This window comes from Rhincodon typus, chromosome 15, assembly GCF_021869965.1.
Source record: "Rhincodon typus isolate 14 chromosome 15, sRhiTyp1.1, whole genome shotgun sequence".
NCBI lineage: Eukaryota > Metazoa > Chordata > Chondrichthyes > Orectolobiformes > Rhincodontidae > Rhincodon > Rhincodon typus.
In genome coordinates this window covers 62,906,126-62,926,173 of record NC_063346.1, presented here as the reverse complement: position 1 = coordinate 62,926,173, position 20,048 = coordinate 62,906,126, and the positions used below count along the sequence as shown (strand labels likewise).

Genomic DNA, 20,048 nt, shown 5'->3' with positions numbered 1-20,048 from the left:
ACACCTTGTTATCTCTATTAACTTACCTATTTTGTTGCAAGAACTTTGCATGGGATATCTGTAGCTTTACTCCTTCCCAACCATGTCACCTTTTGTGACTTGTCCTTTATCTATCTTTCAGTTTCTTCTTGACCATTATTATTTTGTGCAATGCTATTCTGCCATACATCATTTTTCTCAGTGCCTTCAATTTCACTCTTTCCTGAATCCTCCCACCAGTCCTCCCTTCATTAGTTTCAAGTCAAGTGTACCACCCTGGATATTGGATTTGCCAGGAGTCTGATCACAACCCACTCTGAAGTGCATCACAAAGTAACAGCTCTCTGTTTCTCCAGCATGTGCTACATGTCAGAGTATCCGAGTTGCTGAAACTCAGCAGCAGTGTGCTACTGTGAAAAATTAAAAGGAAATAGTGAAAAGTTTCAGCCAGCAGTAGAGTTGGAAAAGATAGCATCTTGAGGAAAGTAGAGGGTATTAGATTTAGATGGACAGCACCTGTCAAGGTGATGGTGACACTATCTCAGTTACAATCAGCAAATCCAGCTCTACCAACATGTATCTCTTTGGAATCGATTACAAAATTTAAATCCTGTATTGGACTTGTGTGCAGATCATGAGTATGGCTCTTCCTCTGCATCACTTTCCTTATAGCGACCAAAACATGTACTCAACCTGATTTGCAAGTCAAGAGTGAACACCTATAGCACTTCTTAAGATTTCTGCTGAATGGCAAGGACAAAACCCCATGCAGAATTCAAATAAGTAGGTGAAGCCCCTGAACCAACATTAAAAAATTGCACGCTCAGTGTTTGATATCATTCACCATCTTACAGGAACTGATAATAAAACAAAAATGGAGTTTTAAGGTAATAGTTGTCAATATTTTGTCTGGTGACTCTTCTTCAGAACTTTTCTGATGAAGAATCACCGGACTTGAAGCATTAACTTTGTTTTCTTCCCACAGATGCGGCCAGACCTGTTGAGTTTTGTCAGTAATGTGTTTTTCTGACAGGAGTCTTTTTTGCATAAGCTAAGACAGACAGTAAGTGTCCGACTGGCACAAAGTCTATATGATCAAAGGCAGCTTTATCAAACATCACAGAAAGGATTCTTTAAACAGGTCTTTGAAGTACACATCTGGGAAAGCTGTGAAAAGGTAGGTGCTGACTAATAAGTTGACATTGTTCATGACAATGTGTCACTGCATTGTATATTGAGGCTCTGTGCATGGACAGATCGCAAAAACTGCAGCAAAAATAGTGCAACTGTGGAGTAGCAGAGGGTGGGCCTTTAAATGGCACGTAAAAAGGACAACGTACAAGGACACAATATCAAGGAGGCAATATATCACGTACAGAATTCTTCCTCATATTACTGAACTCTATCACTAAACTGTCAGAAAGCCAGTCAAAACAATCTTTTAGGTTCTATCACAAAGGCTAGCTAGGGTTTACTGCTTCCCTTTTGACAGAATTGAGGCACACGAACTGCTACTTTTGATGAGTTACTTGCATCAAGCTTGGTAGCCAAACTGTTCTCTTCAGTAATGACTAGGCAGGAAAACATTACCATTTGTGTGCAGGTTTTTGATCATAATCAGCATTGTTACAATTAATTTTCAGTCTGGAGACAACACCTGCTGATAATCCTTTGAGAAGAACAAAGACATCCAGGTGTTTTTCACCATTTATTCAAAGATGTGCATTAGATATTAATGATATTCATTCTTGCATTTTATTATATCTTGCACATGTTCATTCAGTTCTCTGGTGAAGCGGCAGTACAAATTTAGAATATTATGCTCAGATTTGATCTCTCTATCCGAGAAATCATGTTCTGGCTATGAAGGAAATGCAACAAAAGGTTTACCAGCCTGAATTCATAGGATGGCAGGACTGATGTATGAGGGAAGACTGAATCAGTTAGGACTATATTCACTGGAGTTTTGGAAAAATGAGGTGGGGAATCTCATTGTAACGTATAAAATTTTTAACAGGACCACACAGGGTGAATGCAGGACTCCCAACCGGGAGTCCAGAACAAGGGGTTACAGTTTAAGGAAACAGGGTAGGCCATTTAGGATTGAGATGAGTGGTGAGTCTGTGGAATTGTCTGTCACAGAAAGCTGTGAAAACATTGAATGTTTTTGAGAAGTAGTTAGATATAGTTCTCGGGGCTAAAGGGTATGGGGAGAAATCAGGAACAAAGGTACTGAGATAGATGATCAGCAACATCATAGTGGCTGGTGAAACAGGCTCAAAAGGCTGAATGGCCTTCTCCTACTCCTATTCTCTGTTTCTGTGGTTACACGAATCAATGGTCTGCTGCAATGAACAGGTTGCTGGGAGGTTTCTCCTCTTCACATACTTAAATACTCTGCAGTTTGGTGCTGCAGATCAATATCTTGTCCGTCAATGTTCACTGACTGACAACCCTTTCTGGGTCTTTCTGCTTCACGGTAACACCAATACTGGTTTTACTGAAACTAAATCCTGTGCTCTTGTGAATGCAATAGGTACCTGTTTGCATTTATTGTTCCAGGTTCTGGGTGTTCAGGTCCATTGTACCCTGAAGGTGGCAACGCAGGTCGATAGAGTGGTCAAAAAGGCATACGGCATGCTTTCATTCATCGGACGGGGTATTGAGTACAAGAGTTGGCAGGTCATGTTACAGTTGTATAGGACTTTGGTTTGACCACATTTGGAATACTGCCTACAGTTCTGGTCGCCACATTACCAAAAGGATGTGGATGCTTTGGAGAGAGTGCAGAGGAGGTTCACCAGGACATTGCCTGGTATGGAGGACGCTAGCTATGAAGAGAGGTTGAGTATATTAGGATTATTTACATTAGAAAGACGGAGGTTGAGGGGGGACCTGATTTGAGGTCTACAAAATCATGGGAGGTATAGACAGGGTGGATAGCAAGAAGCTTTTTCCCCAGGGTGGGGGACTGAATTACTAGGGGTCACGATTTCAAGGTGAGAGGGGAAAAGTTTAAGGGAGATATGCATGGAAAGTTCTTTACGCAGAGGGTGGTGGGTGCCTGGAACGCGTTGCCAGCGGAGGTGGTAGAGGCAGGCATGATAGCGTCATTTAAGATGTATCTAGGCAAATACATGAATGGGCAGGGAGCAGAGGGACACAGATCCTTGGAAAATAGGAGACAGGTTTAGATCGAGGATCTGGATCGGCACAGGCTTGGAGGGCCGAAGGGCCTGTTCCTGTGCTGTAATGTTCTTTGTTCTTTGTTCTTTGTTCTATGTCCTCAGACTCCAAGAGGGAGGGAATATAGTGATTGTAAGGAGGTAAGCCAGGTGGACCTCACAGAATATAGGTCCCCTGATTAGGGCTGTTAATTTGATTCAATCAAGGAGTCCTGGCTGACAGGTAAGAAAGAAGTGTCAGACACCGTGTCCACTCTGAGGAAGCTGGATCATTGTCAAGGACTCTCCATGTATTAATAAAGGGTGACTTGATGACTCAATACTGGCCTCTGGAGTTATTTCAAATAGATTCTTGACCGACAAGGGAGTTAGAATTAAAAGTTGCCATGATCTAATCTAATTGGTGAAGCTGGAGCTGGTTGGAGGGGTCAAATAGCTCGTGCTTGTGATTAATTCATGTGTCCATATCATTTGATGCTGAATCATAGGAAGTTTGTCATAATCTCATACTTTAGAAACCCACTCAATCACTGAAAGCGGAGATGGGGATCTTTGGAAATGAAAAAAATTACTCTGTAAAATATGATTCATGTTTTCAAAGAATGCAATAAAGGAAACAAACCTGTTCTCCTCACAGTGCATTACTGGAATCTAATCTATGGTACCAGGATGTTGCCTGGTTTGCAGGGTATTAGCTTTGAAAAGAGGTTGGACAAACGTGGTTTATTTTCACGTGAATGTTGAAGGATGAGGGGTGACCTGATAGAAATTCACAAAATTACAAGAGGCATGGATAGATTGGATAGTCGAAGTCTTTTTTTCGAGGGTAGAAATGACAACTACCAGGAGCCAGCGATTTAAGGTAAAGCAGGGTAAGTTTTAAAGGAGATGTGAGAGGCAAATTTGTTTACACGGAAACTGCGCTGTCAGAGAAGATGGTAGAAGTATATACAATAGCAACATTTAAAAGGTATCTTGACCGGTATTTGACTAGGTATGGGATAGAGGGATACTGCCCACGTAGAGGCAAAAGGTTTTTTAATTTAGAAAAGCATCATTTGTCTGTGCAGCCTTGATAGGCTGAGGGGCCAGTTCCTGTGCTGTTCTTAGTTCCTTTTAAAAAATTCTTCTGTCTGAGATGTTAGCATACTGTGGTCAAATGCAAGTGTTCCTTGAGAAGTCATGTGAGTATTAATCCTGCATTTCCCAGCATATTCTCCAAGGGGCAGTTAAAGCTCACTGTGTCTTTTGGATAAACAGCAGATCATCCATTTAAAACAGCCCAATTTGCTCAAGAGCTGCAGAATTTGACCATAAAGGTAAAAAGATTATACATTTAAGAATGAAGAGGGATTTACATTTGTGTAGTATCATCATATCCTTCCAAAGTGCTTTACAGACTTTAATGCAAGAAAATTAGCAATCAATGCACTTACAATGAATTCCCAGAAACGACGTGACTTTTGTTGCTTGAAACACAATTCATTATTCACAATATTCAAGACACTGATGTTATTCCCCATGCTCAGTGGAGAAATTAAATTTCATTTCATTCTCACTGAGCACACTGCTGCTTCAGAAATATATGCCCTAATTGACTGTTTTTCATGGCACCTATCATTAATAGAGGGTAAACATTAACAAAGGTACACTGCTGAGTTTGTGGAACGCAGTGTCTACTTCTTAAGATAATCAGTGTTCCTCTGATCCTCTGTTCTGTCGGAACTATCACATAACCAGCAGATCACAGAGCAAAACAGTGAGGTGGGTTATCATTCAGGAATTTGCCAGTGGGTTTTAATTGTCATCATTTCCTGCTCGTGCTGAAGTATCCTTTGTGCTTTCAACAGCATTATTTAAAAGCCATATACATTCCATTAGCTCAAGAAAACATAAAAGTTAAATTGCTTGTAAATATTTTATATTGTTCTTTGGACACATTGACCTTCCAGCTAAACATATACCCAGAGGAGAGATTTCACTATTTAAAGGAAAGAAGGCTCTCTTGAGTTGAGTGTAATTCTTTTTTCAGTGGGTTTCATGAACATATGAGCAAACAGGAAAGGAGAGAATTGATTTGTGTGTGATCCTTCGAACCATGTTATGTTGCTGCAGTGCCTGTTCATTGCAGGGGCATGGATGTATTGTGCACTTCTGCAAACTGGATGATTTTCCTGGTCCAGAAGTTGGCATTCATATCTGTAAGACTCAAAAATACTCCTGTTGGACTTGAAATGTTTACAGGTTTTCTCCCCACAGATGCTGCCTGACTTTGTCCAGCTCTTTGTTTTTGCTGTGTAACTTTACGGCATTGTGTTTTCCCTTGAATTGGCATGATCCTCCGCTCTCAAAGTATTATAGCAGCAACGAGTTTTCCATTCATAAAGCTACTGTAATGTAGACAAATGGTGCAAGGCACATTATAGAGAACATATACTGGGGAAGGGGATTCTAAAGCAGGATCACTGGACTTGAAACATAAACAATGATTTCTCTCCACAGATGCTGCCAGACATGCCGAGTTTCTCTGGCAAATTCTGTTTTTGTTTGGTTCTGCAGTTATTTGTTTTAATTTGGGGAGGCGGTGCTGTTTTGCAGAGATGGCCAAAGGCACAGTTGCACAGTGGGTTTTCTAAAGGGATTTCAACTAAGGAAGGGAGCCGAAGGCGAAAAGCCACTAGTACTAGCACCGGTGAAAGATCAGCACACACCAGCATTCTACAAGTAATACCGAATTTGATGCCAATGAAACTTGTCAACGTGCCAGTAATATTGGTCCTGTTAGGAGTAATACTGGTCATTGCAATAGTAATAATGGTTGTGATGCCAGTAAGTCATGGTGCAAGTAGTACTGGTCATGCTACCCCTCGGATTGCAGCACTACAATCAGACATTGTTGCACCAGTCTGTGCGTGCCATGTCAGTTTTGCTGACTGGTGCTATGTTCAAAAATACAGATTTGACCTGGATGCGGAATCAAATGTCATATTTTCCATGTTTGCCAAGGATTTAAAATTGGATGGGATTGAGTGTTGTGACGAGGGTGTAAGGAGCTTTCAGGGTGATTTAGACAGGTTGATTGTGTGGGTAAACACATAGCAGATGCAGTACAAATTGGCTAAATGTGAAGTTATGTGCTTCGGCGTGAAAAACAGAAAGGCAGAGTGTTATTTAAATACTGATGAAATAACTTGGCTACCGGCAAGATGGCAGCAGAATAGGACACTGCACCCGAAGCTCCTCTTCTCTGCCTGTTCTTTCTCTTCGTTTCCTTTTTTTCTCTCCTTTTAGCAGTCCCAGAGCAGCGCAACTTTCTTTGGTGTAGCTGAGTGCTAGTACAGAGCAGACAGACCATCTGCTGAGCTGCTGCTATTTGAAATGCTTTACCAGACTGTAATATCAATCCTTTTAACTGTCATAAATATCTCACTTCTAACTAATTTTTTAGACACTGTAAATAATATTAATACTTTTCCTATTATTCCTGTTTTGTATCAAAGATTTGTACCTAGGTACTTGTACCTAAGATGGTGCCATTAAAGGTAGCTATTGTAAAAACTTTTCAGTGTACTGCTGTACTGGAGTACACGTGACAATAAAGGCTGTCCTCCCCTCCCCGTTCCTCAGCCGTCGCCTCCTCGCTCGGCTGTCCACTCCACAGAGGCCAGTATCTCATCGCCCTTTACACGTGGAGAGTCCTTGACGCTGATCCAGCTCCCTCAGACCCAGTTCTCGGCAGACAGAAGGTCTGGTACACCTGTTCATATCTGTCGGCCAGGACTCCCCGATTGGATCAGATGAACAGCCCCAATCTGGAAACTCGTACTCCGTGAGGTCCACCTGGCTAACCTCATTACAAACACTATGTCCCTGTACCTCTGAGTCCGAGGACACATGCTGGTTCTTTTAATTTTGTAGCTCGTCCTGGGGCAATCTAGCACCAGGTCAGGTTCCACCAACTTTGCCTCTGATATGGCGGCGTGTAACGCACAGCAGCTCACCTCTTGCACCTGGAGTATCTCGCAAGAAATTCACTGTCATCTTCAGGCAGCAAAGACATTGCAGTGGTTATATTCACCACATCCACCTCAACATTGAGGTATCTTCAATGCTTGATGGAGAGGGAGAACCCACGGGTTCTGGAATTAATGCAAAGTTCGCTGAGGTGGGCACATTTTGCTGCTGCGCTGTTTGCGAGCTTGCTGCTTTCATATGGTCGACTCACTTGCTCAGGTCGTTTGCACCTGCCCAAACTTTATATGTTATCAGACCTAAGCTCATGTCAATCATGCCTCTTACCCACGCAGGGCCATTCCCATCGTTCCTACCGCAAACTTAGTACCCTGAAGTAAACTGTCTCTCTCATTTAGCAGAGTTTTGTGTCCGGCATTGGCGTTCCCAATTTAACTTGGTACTGAGCCTTCTCTCTCTGTCGGCAACTCTGCTGGAGCTGTGCCTGTAATTACACAAGGGGTGGCCCAAAAACCAAATGGGGATCGGGGTCGTTTTACGTACAATGAAGCTGTAGGCTGTTTCTTTTAAGACTGCCTTCAAAGTTTGGACTGCACTTTCTACCAAAGTATTGGATGATGGATGATATGGAGCTGTCCTTGTATGTGGAATACCATTCGACTTTAGGAAATACTGAAGTTCTCTGCTGGCCCGTTATCTGTGACGAACAGTTCCAGGAGTCCGTGTATCGCAAAAAAAGCATGCAGTTTTTCTATTGTCATCCCCGTGTTTGACAAATGAACTCTATGCACGTCCATCCATTTTCAGTGGGCGTCCACAAAGACTAACAACATTAAGCCCGTGAAAAGACCTGCATGGTCAACATATAACCAAGTCTAAGGTTTACCTGGCCGTTCCCACAAGTGTGGGGGAGCTACTAGCAGTAATTTTTGTCCTTGTTGGCATTCTGCCCACTGCCCCACCAATGCAGTTATGTCTACATCCAGTCCTTGCCACTACACACAACTTGTCGCCAACATCTTCATTCTGGAAACCACTGGAAGTCCCTGCTGGAGTTCAGCTAGTATCTGGAGGTCAATTGCTCGTGCTCCCCATAATAATACGTCATCCTCTACTGTGACCTGATCTGTCTGGGCCCAGAAAATTTTCGCTACTGTTGTGACGGCCATTTGGATTCCTCTGTCACCGCCAGTTTTGCCAGGACTGATCTTTCTGCGACCCAAGTCAGTTTGACTGGAAGTCTGTCCAGAAAATTTAAAACCATTATGGACTGTCCCAGTAAAACTGGTGGTGTATCTGCCAGTGGGAATTGATTCAATGCATCTGCATTTGCCACTTGGCCTCCCAGACCGTGTTCCAATTTGTAATTATACACACGTAGTATTAGAGCTGAATTCAGCCTGAAGTTATGAGCAGCACTGCCTTGTCCTCTTTAACTGGACGTAGCGGGGGCAGTGGTCCCTTATTATTAAAAATGGACATCCACAAAGGTATTTGTGAAACTTCCTGACTCCAACTATGACTACCAAATCTTCCCCTCTGTGTATTTGTGCTCTGCATTAACCAAAGTTCTCGAATACACACGCTATTGGGCATTCCTCTCCATTGGGCCACCTATGAGCCAATACTGTCCCGATGCCTTATGAGGCGGCATCACATGTCGATACCAGATCTCACTTAGGATCATAGTGTGCCAACACCTGCAAGGATGATACCTATTTCTTCACTTCCCATTTCCAAGGCTGACCCGTTTTTTTAAAAGTTGATACAAAGATGCCAGGATGGAGGCCAAGTTATGTATGAACTTTCTGTAATAATTCACCAGTCCAAGAATGACATGGGGGCTAGGGCACCCTTGATTGCCCTCACTTTATCTTCCAATGGGTGTAACGTGGTCTTGTCGACTCTGTAGCCCACGTAGGTCATTTGGGGTGTCTGGAAAACACATTTTCTACCTTCTAAGGTGTACACCAGCCTGGGAGAAATGTCAAAGGCTGATGTCCAAGTTCTGTAAGCGCTCATCCGTCTGACCTGTTATTAGCACGTCATCTAGATAAATGACGACTGGGGTAAACCTTGTAAAATGTTCTCCATTGGCTGCCGAAAAATTGCACAGCTTGATGATACCCCAAATGGCCGTCTCATATATTGGTGCAAACTCTTATGGGTATTAATTGGAGCATTCTTCTGGGAATCCTTATCTAACTGCAATTGCGAGTACAGCATGGCTCATGTCCAGCTTCATGAAGGACAGCTCCCCTGCCAGATTTGTGTAAAAATTCCCCATACAAGGGATTGGGTATTTATCCAGCTGTGAAAAGAGGTTTACCGTTTTGTCTAAAATCCCCACAAAGCTGAACCGATCTGTCGGGCTTCACAATCCATATGACCGTTGCCACCCATTACGCAAACTAGTTTGATGATACCTTCGCTTTCCAGCCTTCTGATTTCTGCCTCTGCTTTTGCTCCTAACGTAAATGGCACTGGGTGGAGAATTGTAGAATTGCTTCCTGGTCAACGTGCAAGGTGGCCTTGGATCCTTTGATAGTCCCTAGACCTTCCTGAAAATGCTCTGAGTATTTAATAAGGACTTCACTTAGCCAGCCATTTTCTAATCGGAATATCTCTGAGCCAGTCTGGGTGAATCTTTCTCAACCACACATCTCTTGAAAAGCATTAAGGTGGATAAATCCCCAGGGCCCGATGGTATCTATCCCAGGTTATTGAGAGAGGCAACAGAGGAGATTGCTGGGGCCTTGATCTTTTTTGGGACCTCTCCAGTGGCTAGAGAGGATACAAAGAACTGGCAAGTAGCTAATGTTGTACCTCTGTTCAAGAAGAGAAATAGGGAGAATCCAGGAAACTATACACCGGTGAGCCTCTCATCAATGATTGGGAAGCTATTGGAGAGAATTCTTAGGCATAGGATTTGGAAAACCTGGAAAACGTGTTTGGAAAACCATGGCCTAATTAGGAACAGTCAGCATGGCTGTGTGCAGGACAGGTCATGTCTTACTAACTTGATTGAATTTTTCAAGGTCATGATGAAGATAATCAACAAAGGTCATTTAAGTGGATTTTAGTAAGGCTTTCAACAAGGTGCCTCATGATGGGCTTATCCAAAAGATTAAGATGCATGGGATCCACAGTGACTTGACCGCTTAGATTCAGTATTAGCTTACTTATAGAAGACAGAAGGTAGTGGTGGAAGGGTGCTTTTCTGGCTGGAGGTCCATGACTAGTGGTGTTCCGTAGGGATGTGGACTGGGACCTCTGCTGTTTGTGATATATATAAATGACTTGGATGAAAATATAGATTTGTAAGTTTGCAGACAATACAAAGATCGGTAGAGTTGTGGGTAGTGTAGAAGATTGTCAAAGGATACAGCAGGATGTAAATCAGTTGCAGATACGGGTGGGGAAGTTGCTGATGGAGTTTAATCTAGGTAAGTGTGAGGCGCTGCACTTAGGGTGATCAAATGTTAAGGAAAAGTATGTCGTTAATGGCAGGACCCTGAACAGCGTTGATGTATAGAGGGATCTTGGGGTTCAAGTCCATAGCTCTCTGAAAGTGGACATGCAAGTAGATAGGATGGTAAAGAAGGAGTATGGCATGCTTGCCTTTTTTGGACAATGCATTGAGTAAAAGAGTCAGGCTGTCATGTTGCAGCTTTTCAGCCTTTAGTTAAGGCACACTTAGAGTATTGTGTTCAATTCTGGTTGCCACATTACAGGAAGGCTGTGGAAGCCTTTGGAGAGGATGCAGAAGAGGTTTACCAGGATGCTGCCTGGATTAGTGGATATCAGCTTTGAGAGGCTAGAAAAAGCTGGATTGTTTTTCTCTGAAGGCTGAGCCACCACTGGATAGAAGTCTAAAATTATGTTATTCATAAATAGGGTTGATGGTCAGCATCTTTTTCCCAGCGTTGAAATGTCTAAAACTACAGGGCATGCATTTATGGTGAGAGGGGCAAGTTCAACAGAGATGTGAGGGGCAAGTTTTTTACAGAATTGTAGGAGTCTGGAATGCACTGCCAGGGGTGATGGTGGAGGCAAATATGATAGGGCCGTTTCAGGGACTTTTAGATAAGCACACGAATAAGCAAGGAATGGAGAGATATGGACCAAGGTCAGGCAGAAGGGAATAGTTAAATTTGGTGTCCTCTTTGGCATAACATTGTGAGCTGAAGGGCCCATTCCTGTGCTATAAAGTTCTATGTTCTATGTAACCCATTTGGTCCCGTCAAGCTTGGGCCCGAACCTTTTAATACAGTCAGTGGTAAATGAATCAGCTGCTTCTCATAAGAGTTGGACCCTTACTCTATAAAGATTCCTTGGTATCGGTTCTGAGTCTAGCCAAGGTCTGGTGCAAACATAAGATGAGGAGACCAGACCGAATTTTGTTAAAGACTAGTTCTAGAGTCACTGAAACAGCCACACTGGTATCAACCTCCATTAGAACTGGATGACCATTGAACTAGATGTTTATTTTGATTTGGTTCTGATTTGGATATTGCTGAGCAATTTATCATTTCTACGCCAGCTGGAGGTGGACTTTTCATAGCACGCACCCTCCTGGATACCAGCCTAAAGGCCTCTTACTCAATTTGGGTCTAGTGAGACTCTTTTGCTGTCTTCAGTCCACATAACCTGCAGCAACTACAATGGGTTGCCGGCTCAGATCCTGAAGAAACTTTTAACTGATTGCTCAAGGGTTCTGTTTGTTGGGTTGAGTGGAGGGAATGGAGTGATCTGTCAACTAGGCGTTTCGGTCTCTGTTGTAGGTCCTTGGCCAGTTTGTGTGAAGGTGTTCTCCCCCTACTTCTATGGACATCCTGATGTATACAAACCAGACATTCCTCTCTGATCCATTGTCTCCCTGTCAGGCACACCCACACAAACTGGCCAAAGACCTACAACAGAGACTGAAACACCTCGTCGGTAGAGTACCCTGTTCCATCCACTCAACCCAAGCTTTCCTCAATACACTCAGGAACATAAAAATCAGTAATGACGAGGTTATGGTATCCTTTGATGTCATAGCATTATTCACGTCAATTGATATCCCACTAGCCAAAGAAACATTGGCCATATTACTAGAGGAAGCAGGAAGCAGCAATGACAACATACTCAAACTACTAGAGTTGTGCCTCTCCACACACTTCGCCTTTAATGGTCAAGTATACAGACAGATCAGCAGAACAGCTATGGGGTCACCCATCTCAGGACTCATTGCAGTGCAGTCATGCAAAGACTAGAATACTAGAATCCCCCCTCATTCAACCTAAGCTGTAGATCCAGTACATGGACAACATATTTGTCATCATTAAACGCACCAAACTAGAAGAGACTCCCCACCTCATCCACAACGTATTCACTGGGATTAAATTCACAAGAGAAGAACAACAATCAGCTTCCGTGTCTGGATGTCAGGGTTGAACGTATGACCAAAGGCGAGTTCCAACCCTTGGTTTACAGGAAAGCAACCCACACTGACCAAATCCTCAACTTCCACAGCAACCACCTTAACATCCACAAAAAAAACTGTGCTAGGACACTATTTAAACGGGCTATCATTCACTGCAACATGCCAGGAGTATGCAGGAAAGAGGAAGAGCGCCTAAACAAAAAATCTTTGCTATGAACAGATAATCCTGCAACTTTGTCAGTAGGTGCCTACTAAATAGACAATAACAGGAGGACACAGTACACCCTAACACACTGGCCACACTGCCCTACATCAAGAACATACCAGAACTGACAACAAGACTCCTCTGCCCTCTGGGAATCATGGTAGCACACAAGCCCATAGCCACTCCACAACACACACACTCAAGGATTAAAGATCCCATTCCCACAACATGCAGAGCCAAGGTAGTTTACAAAATACCATGCCATGACTGTCATAAGCATTACATCGGACAGACAGGAAGGAAACTAGCCACCAGAATACATAAACATCAGCTAGCAGCAAAAACACACGTCAACTTTCCTTAATATCAGTACATTCGGACAATGAAGGCCACCAGTTTAACTGGGCCAAGGTGGCCAAGGTAACCATAGTAGCCCAAGTCAAACATAGACACACACGGGAATTCGTAGAGGCATGATTCTCAACCCATAATGCAATCAACAAACAAAGGGAATTGAACCCCATATACAAATCCATGCAGAACAAAACCAGAAATGACACAACTCACCATAACAGTCCGGACAGTATAAATTCCAAGTGGAGTAGTACAACATCGCTTCGTCGGAGGCCTCACTGATGATGTTACCTAGCATGGTGACGAAACGTCTGAACGAAAACAAGCCAGCTCGACGAGCAAGCCAACAACCTCACCCACAACCCGAGCTACAAATCTTTGCTAAAACCTTAAACCATTTATTGCATTTTAGTCTTTTCAAGTCCATTGAGAACTTGTTTCCTTCAGCATGAATTCATTCAAGTGCAATGAAGGATGTTGGAAAGATATGTCTTTTGATAATTCTTTTACAGAAGAATATTGGATTGGATGTTGAGATCCACAGGATATTGTTTTGTGCTTTCTGGATAACTGTCTGGGGATTTTACAAACAGCTTGTCAGAACACATGATTAGCTCTTTGTATCAATGACTATAGGCAATGTCAAGTTTGTTCAGTGCCAGTGACTGGATTTTCCCTATGCAATATTGACAATTGATTGATCTGCCTCCTAGCTAACTGCAGTTCATAATGTAATTTTGACATTGATTTATTAATTTGAAACCCCATACTACGGTCCGCATTAATGTTCAATGAATTTCAATGTAGGTCTAGCTGAGGACAGTCACGGGCTAACTACAAGACTGCAAACCACTGATGGAAAGAGCATTTCTCTGATACATAAACCACAAGGGAGATCACACAGTTTAGAAAGGTTACATGCTAAATGTTAAACCTCAATGAAAATTAAGCCAGTAACAAGAACAACTTTGATCAAAATGTCTCCAACTGCATTTGCTTTGAACCCGTAGTGGCTTGCTTTGTGGGCCACGCTGGCGGTTAGCTTGTGTACAGCACGATCATTTAAACAGTTCAGAATCTCCTGTTGATCTACGCTTCCCAGTGTTGGTCCAGGCAAAATCCTGTCTGTTTAGTTCATTGCGCACGGGCCACGTCATGCTCCCAGAATTATGCAAACATACGAGTATTCACTTGGTCAAGCACACATGCAAATTTTATTTCATAGTAATGAAAGCAAAAAAATTGCATTGATTTTACATTTCAATTAGAGGATTAAGAAACAACCCAGAGTAAGAATAATTAACTTGGAGGAAAGCCAACTTAAGTGGAGTAATAGATCTAGGTCCAATTAATTGGAGTTAATCACTGACAACTAAAAAATTATTTTTTTCAGCTAAGGAAGATCCAGCTGCAGATCTGGGGTAACCCAATGTTGATATGGTAGCACAATTCAACTCTTCTGGATAGTGGTCATTCATAAATTTTGAAAGTTTGCTAGGAATATTTGCAGAGACCTCAGGAAAACTGCTTGAAAACTGAGAGCTCTACCTTGAAAGAGAAACTGCTCGTAACAGGGAGACAGGCTTCTTCAAACATTTGTCATTTGTGGACCACTTAGATGAGACAAAAGACAGTGAGGACTAGCAATCCCCTGATCCCACCTGATTTCATATGCCCTTCTACAACACCATCAGAACAAATGGGGAAGAATGCTGCACTTTTCGGTGAGATAAAATGAAATGATGCTTGACTCCAGGCTTCAAGCTCATGTTGCGCATCATGTTCCTCAGTTTCCCTTCTTTGCTTGCAGCTTCAAGTGTTAAAAGTCTATCTGTGTCATATGTTGCAATGGAATGTAAATCATTTTTATAAATCTGCTTTAGTTTCTTGTTTTTTTTGACAAATTGTGCAGTGCAGTGGGGAGTTGAGTGGAGAAGATGAGAACTTGTGTATGTTGTTTAGTCCTGACAGTAGCAAGGTAGATCAATCAGAGCCGTGCACTTATCCCACCAGGAGGGCTCTGTGGATGATAGTGCTTTGCAGACCACATCTGAGTACCAATAACCATTAGGCTACTGTAAGCCATGTTAAGTTGTTGATTCTCAAGCTCAGAGTTGCTTATTGTGTTGTTTATTTTGGTGCAGGAGTTGTCTGATCTCAGGCACATTCATGCCAAGCTAAAGAAACAGTACCAAGAAAAGATGGCTGAGCTGGTACACGCAAACAGAAGAGTGGAGCAGCATGAAGCTGAGGTGAAGAAACTGCGCCTGCGAGTGGAAGAGTTAAAGAAGGAGTTGGCCCAGGCAGAGGATGAGGTATGCCTCCTTGCATTGTCTGGATTTCCGGAGGGAGTGAGGGATGCCATAAGGAACTCAGCTGCTTAAAATGTTGGTGAAAACTAAAGTGGTAAGGCAGTCTGAGAGAATGCTCACTCAACATTGTACTTGTTTTTTAAAAAGACTTGCTGCCTTGCTGAAATAATCACATTTCCTACTGACAGGGACCTGTTAGACCAGGTTTCCCTCATTTCCAGACCTCCTGAATGATGGATGGTAACCTCCAATGTCTGTAGAGAGCTCTATCAATTGTGCAGTAAGCAGTACACAGAGAACTAACCACTAACAAGACTCTCAAGCTCTCAGAATATAGATAATTATCTTCACAGAACAGAGCAAGTGCACTGGTCCCATGTGCAAAATGACTGATCACCGAACAGTGTTGTGGCCAATTGTTCCCTCATGAAAGACTGGGAACACTGACATTACCCCAAGAATTACACCATCTATGTCGTACTATTACCATTTTGAATCACTGATATCAGAATTCAATTGTAAGCTGTTCCATCCCATTCACTCCCAAGCCACAAACCTATCAGCTGCAAACAGACTGTCTTCATTGTGGCTTTTCAGATGGAAGCAAATAAAATGTCATAGGAAGAGCCTGAATTTCAGGCTCAGTCAGTTCTGTTCCCAGCAGAGGGGAAGGAGATGACCATAATCTCAGTTTATGTCCATAGCATGGCAATGCAGCAGACTCCTTCATGGTGCAGACTTCCTCAGTGAACATCAACCCTGTCAAAAATAGCACCAGTATTCATCACAATAGTTTCATATACGTTATTCAGCTAATCCTTTCTTCCCTCTACAATCAGGGACATTTCTCCTGGCCTTCACTACAACTGATCAGATTTTTATTTCTGCTTAAGAAAGGGTGCCCTAACAATGTAGCACAGTGTTTACGGCCTAGCATGTGAGGACCTTTGAGCGTTTCCTGTTCTGTTTACATCAAGGACAGGGGAGATAAGGATGGGAGGATCCATTCCCTGCAAAAACAAAAATCAGTGAATCAGAGGAGTTTACAATGGTTTCCTAAGGGTTGCCACCACAAGCTATTTCAAATGTACCATGGCATATCTGAAATTCCGTTACCTTGGTTGTTAGGCCAATGCACTCGGGGAAATGTATCGTTCTCGCGTAGCACCCTGTGTCCAGTATGTTCACTGTAAAATATCATTCACACTTGGTTCCCCTTGTCCAGTAAATATTCTGTTACATATCACTCTCTCATAGTTCCCTGTATCCAGTTCACTCACTGTTGTACGTCATTCTGAGTGTCCAATTTGCATACTCTTCTATATCATTCTATTATCATTCCTTGTGTCCAATTCTCTCATTGTTACATAACCTCTGTCATGGCTCACATAGGAATTTCTCACTGGACCTGAAACGTTAGCTCTGTTTTCCCTTCACAGATGCTGCCAGACCTGCTGATAATTTCCAGCAATTTCTGATTTCGCCAAAGGGTTATTCCTTCACTGTGAGGCTGTGCCCACAGGTCGTAGTCTCTGCTACAAATGGAAGCATTTTATCCACATCCCTCTATCCAAACCTCTCGGAATTCTGTAAGTTTCAATGAGATTCCCCTCATCCTCCTTAACACCATCAAGTATAGACCCAGAATCCTCAATTGCTCCTCATGAGAAGCCCTTCATTCCTGGGATATTTTTGTGAACCCCCTCCAATGCCAGCACATCCTTCATTAGATGCAGGGCCCACAATTACTCACAATATTAGACATGCAGTCTGACCAGAGCCTTATACAGCTTTAGCAGTACATCCCTGGTCTTGCATTTGAGCCCTCTCGAAATAAATGCTAACTTTACATTTGCATTCTTAACTGCCAACTGAACCGGCATGTTAACCTTAAGAAAATCCTGAACTAGGACTCCAAAGTACCCTTGTGCTTCAGATTTTCAAAACCTTTCCCCCATTTATATAAATGATTTGGATGTGAACATAGCGGGTATGGTTAGTAAATTTGCAGTGACACCAATATTGGAGGTTTAGTGGATAACAAAGAAGGTTACCTCAGAGTACAACAGGATCTTGATCAAATGAGGCAATGGGCCGAGGAGTTTAATTTAAATAAATGTGAGGTGCTGCAATTTGGAAAGTCAAATCAGGTCAGGATTTATATACTTAATAGTAATGTCCTGGGGAGTGTTGCTGAGCAAAAAGATCTTGGGGTGCAAGTTCATAGTTGCTTGAAAGTGGAGTCCCACGTAGACAGGATAGTGAAGAAGGCATTGGTACGCTTGCCTTTATTGGTCAGTGCATTGAGTATAGGAGTTGGGAGGTCATGTTGCGGCTGTACCAGATATTTGTTCAGCCATTTTTGGAATACTGCATTCAGTTCTGGTGTCCCTGCTATAGGAAGGATGTTGTGAAACATGAAAAGGTTCAGAAAAGATTTACAGGGATGTTATCAGAGTTGGAAGCTTTGAGCAATAGGGAGAGACTGAATAGACTGGGGCTGTTTTCCCTGGAGCATCGGGGGTTGAGGGGTGAACTTATAGATATTTATAAAATCATGAGGGGCATGGATAGGGTGAATGGCCAAGATCTTTTCTTCAGGGTGGATGAGTCCAAAACTGGAGGGTATAGGTATAAGGTGAGAGGGGAAAGATTTAAAAGGGACCTAAAGGGCGACTTTTTCACACGGAGGGTGGTGCGTGTGTGAAACGAGCTGCCAGAGGAAGCGGTGGAGGCTGGTACAGTTTTAACATTTAAAAGTCATCTGGATGGGTATATGAATATCAAGGGTTTCAAGGGATATGGGCCAAATGCTGGTAAATGGGACTAAATTAATTTAGGATACAGTCGGCTCTGATTTAACGAGATAGTTGCATTCTTGTGTGACTTCGCACTGTAGAAAATCACACAATAACCGCAACACTTAAAATGATGGGAAGGGAATTGCATTATAGCCAACACATGTAGGGAAAGTTCGCATTTTACAAATAGTGTTCTCCTATTCTTCAACAGCATTAAAGCCAATTCGTGTTGAAGAAACACGCATTATATCAGAACCGACTGTATCTGGTTGGCTTGGACGAGTTGGACCAAAGGTTCTGTTTGCATACTGTAGAGCTCTATGACTCTATTTAGAAAATAGTCAACACCTCTATTCTTCCTTCCAAAGTAACCTCACACTTTCCCATATTGTATTCAGTCTGTCACTTCAGTGCCCTCTTTCCTAGCTTGTCCAAGTCCTTCTGCAGTCTCCCTGCTTTCTCAATACTACCTGTTCTTCCATCTGTTTTTGTGAGATCTACAAATTTAGCAACAATGCTCTGGGTTCCTTCATCCAGCTAGTTAATGGTTAACTTGAATAGAACACTGACCCCTGCACGAGCCACCAGCCATCCTGAAAAAGACTCTGTTATTCCCACTCTCTGCCTTCTGCCAGTCAACCAATCTTCTATCCATGCCAGTACATTGTCTCTAACACCAGGGGTCTTGCCTTATTTAGCAACCTCATTGTCAAAGGCCTTCTGGAAATCCAAATAGAACTTGTCCACTGGCTTTCTTTTGAGGAGGGAACAATCAAGTTAGACAAAGAATATAACAGATTTGTCAGGACATGACCTCCCTTTGACAAAACCTTGCTGACTCAGCCCTATTTACCTTGTACTTTTACGTACTACGCAATCTCATCCTCAATAACTGACTTTTAAATCTTACCAATGAGCAAGGTCAGGCTAACCAGCCTCTAATTTCCCACCTTCGGCCTCTCTTCCTTATTCGCCGTTTTCTAGTCCTCTAGCACACTACCTGACTCCAGTGATTCCTGAAAGGTCACCACCAATGCCTCTACAATCTCCTCAGCTATCTCCTTCAGAACTCTAGGTTTGTAGCCCATCTAGTCTGGTTAATCTAGCCACCTTCAGGCCTTTCAGCTTTCCCAGTACCTTCTCCTTGATGATGGCCACTACATTCACCTCTATCCCCAATTCCCTTAAAGATCTGATATGCTACTGGTGTCTTGCACTTTGAAGACAGATGCAAAGTGCCTATTCAGTTTCTGTGCTATTTCTTTGTTCCACACTACTACTTCTCCAGCCTCATTTTCCAGTGGTCCAATATCAACTCTTGTCTCTCTTTCCTCTCTCACCTTTTATAATCTAAGCAAACTCTTGCAGTCTTTTGAAATTACTAACTAGCTTAACCCTCATATTTCATCTTTTCTCCGTATTGATTTTTTTAGTTATTCTCTGTTGACTTTTAAAGATTTCCCAATCCTCTGGCTTCCCATTAATATTCACCTCATTGTATTTTTTTTCTTTTGCTTTTATGCTGTTTCTAACCTCCCTTGTCAACCATGGTTGGCTCATCCTCCCGTGGAACGATACATCATTGGGATGAATTTCTGCTGTGCTGGTCGCTGCCCCCTAGAGGTTCCTTCACCTTGAGCTCTGTAATCAAGTCTACCTCATTGCACATTACAACATCCAGAATTGCCTGTTCCCTAGTGGGCTATACCACAAGCTGCTCCAAAATACCATCTCATAAATATTCCACGAATTCCTGTTCTGCGATTTGCGACCAACCTGATTTTCTGAATCCATCTGTATATTGAAGTCCCC

At 42.6% G+C, this 20,048-nt stretch overlaps 1 protein-coding gene across 5 annotated transcripts in view; it reads left to right on the top strand.

Annotated features, from left to right (window-relative positions):
- ccdc102a (coiled-coil domain containing 102A) overlaps positions 1-20,048 on the top strand; it is a 186,031-nt gene that overhangs the window by 137,614 nt on the left and 28,369 nt on the right. For all 5 annotated transcript variants that reach the window (XM_048605637.1, XM_048605638.1, XM_048605634.1 and 2 more), the window contains one exon: positions 15,268-15,438. In XM_048605637.1, coding sequence (XP_048461594.1) covers positions 15,268-15,438 — 171 coding nt within the window. The remainder of the gene's footprint in view (positions 1-15,267; positions 15,439-20,048) is intronic.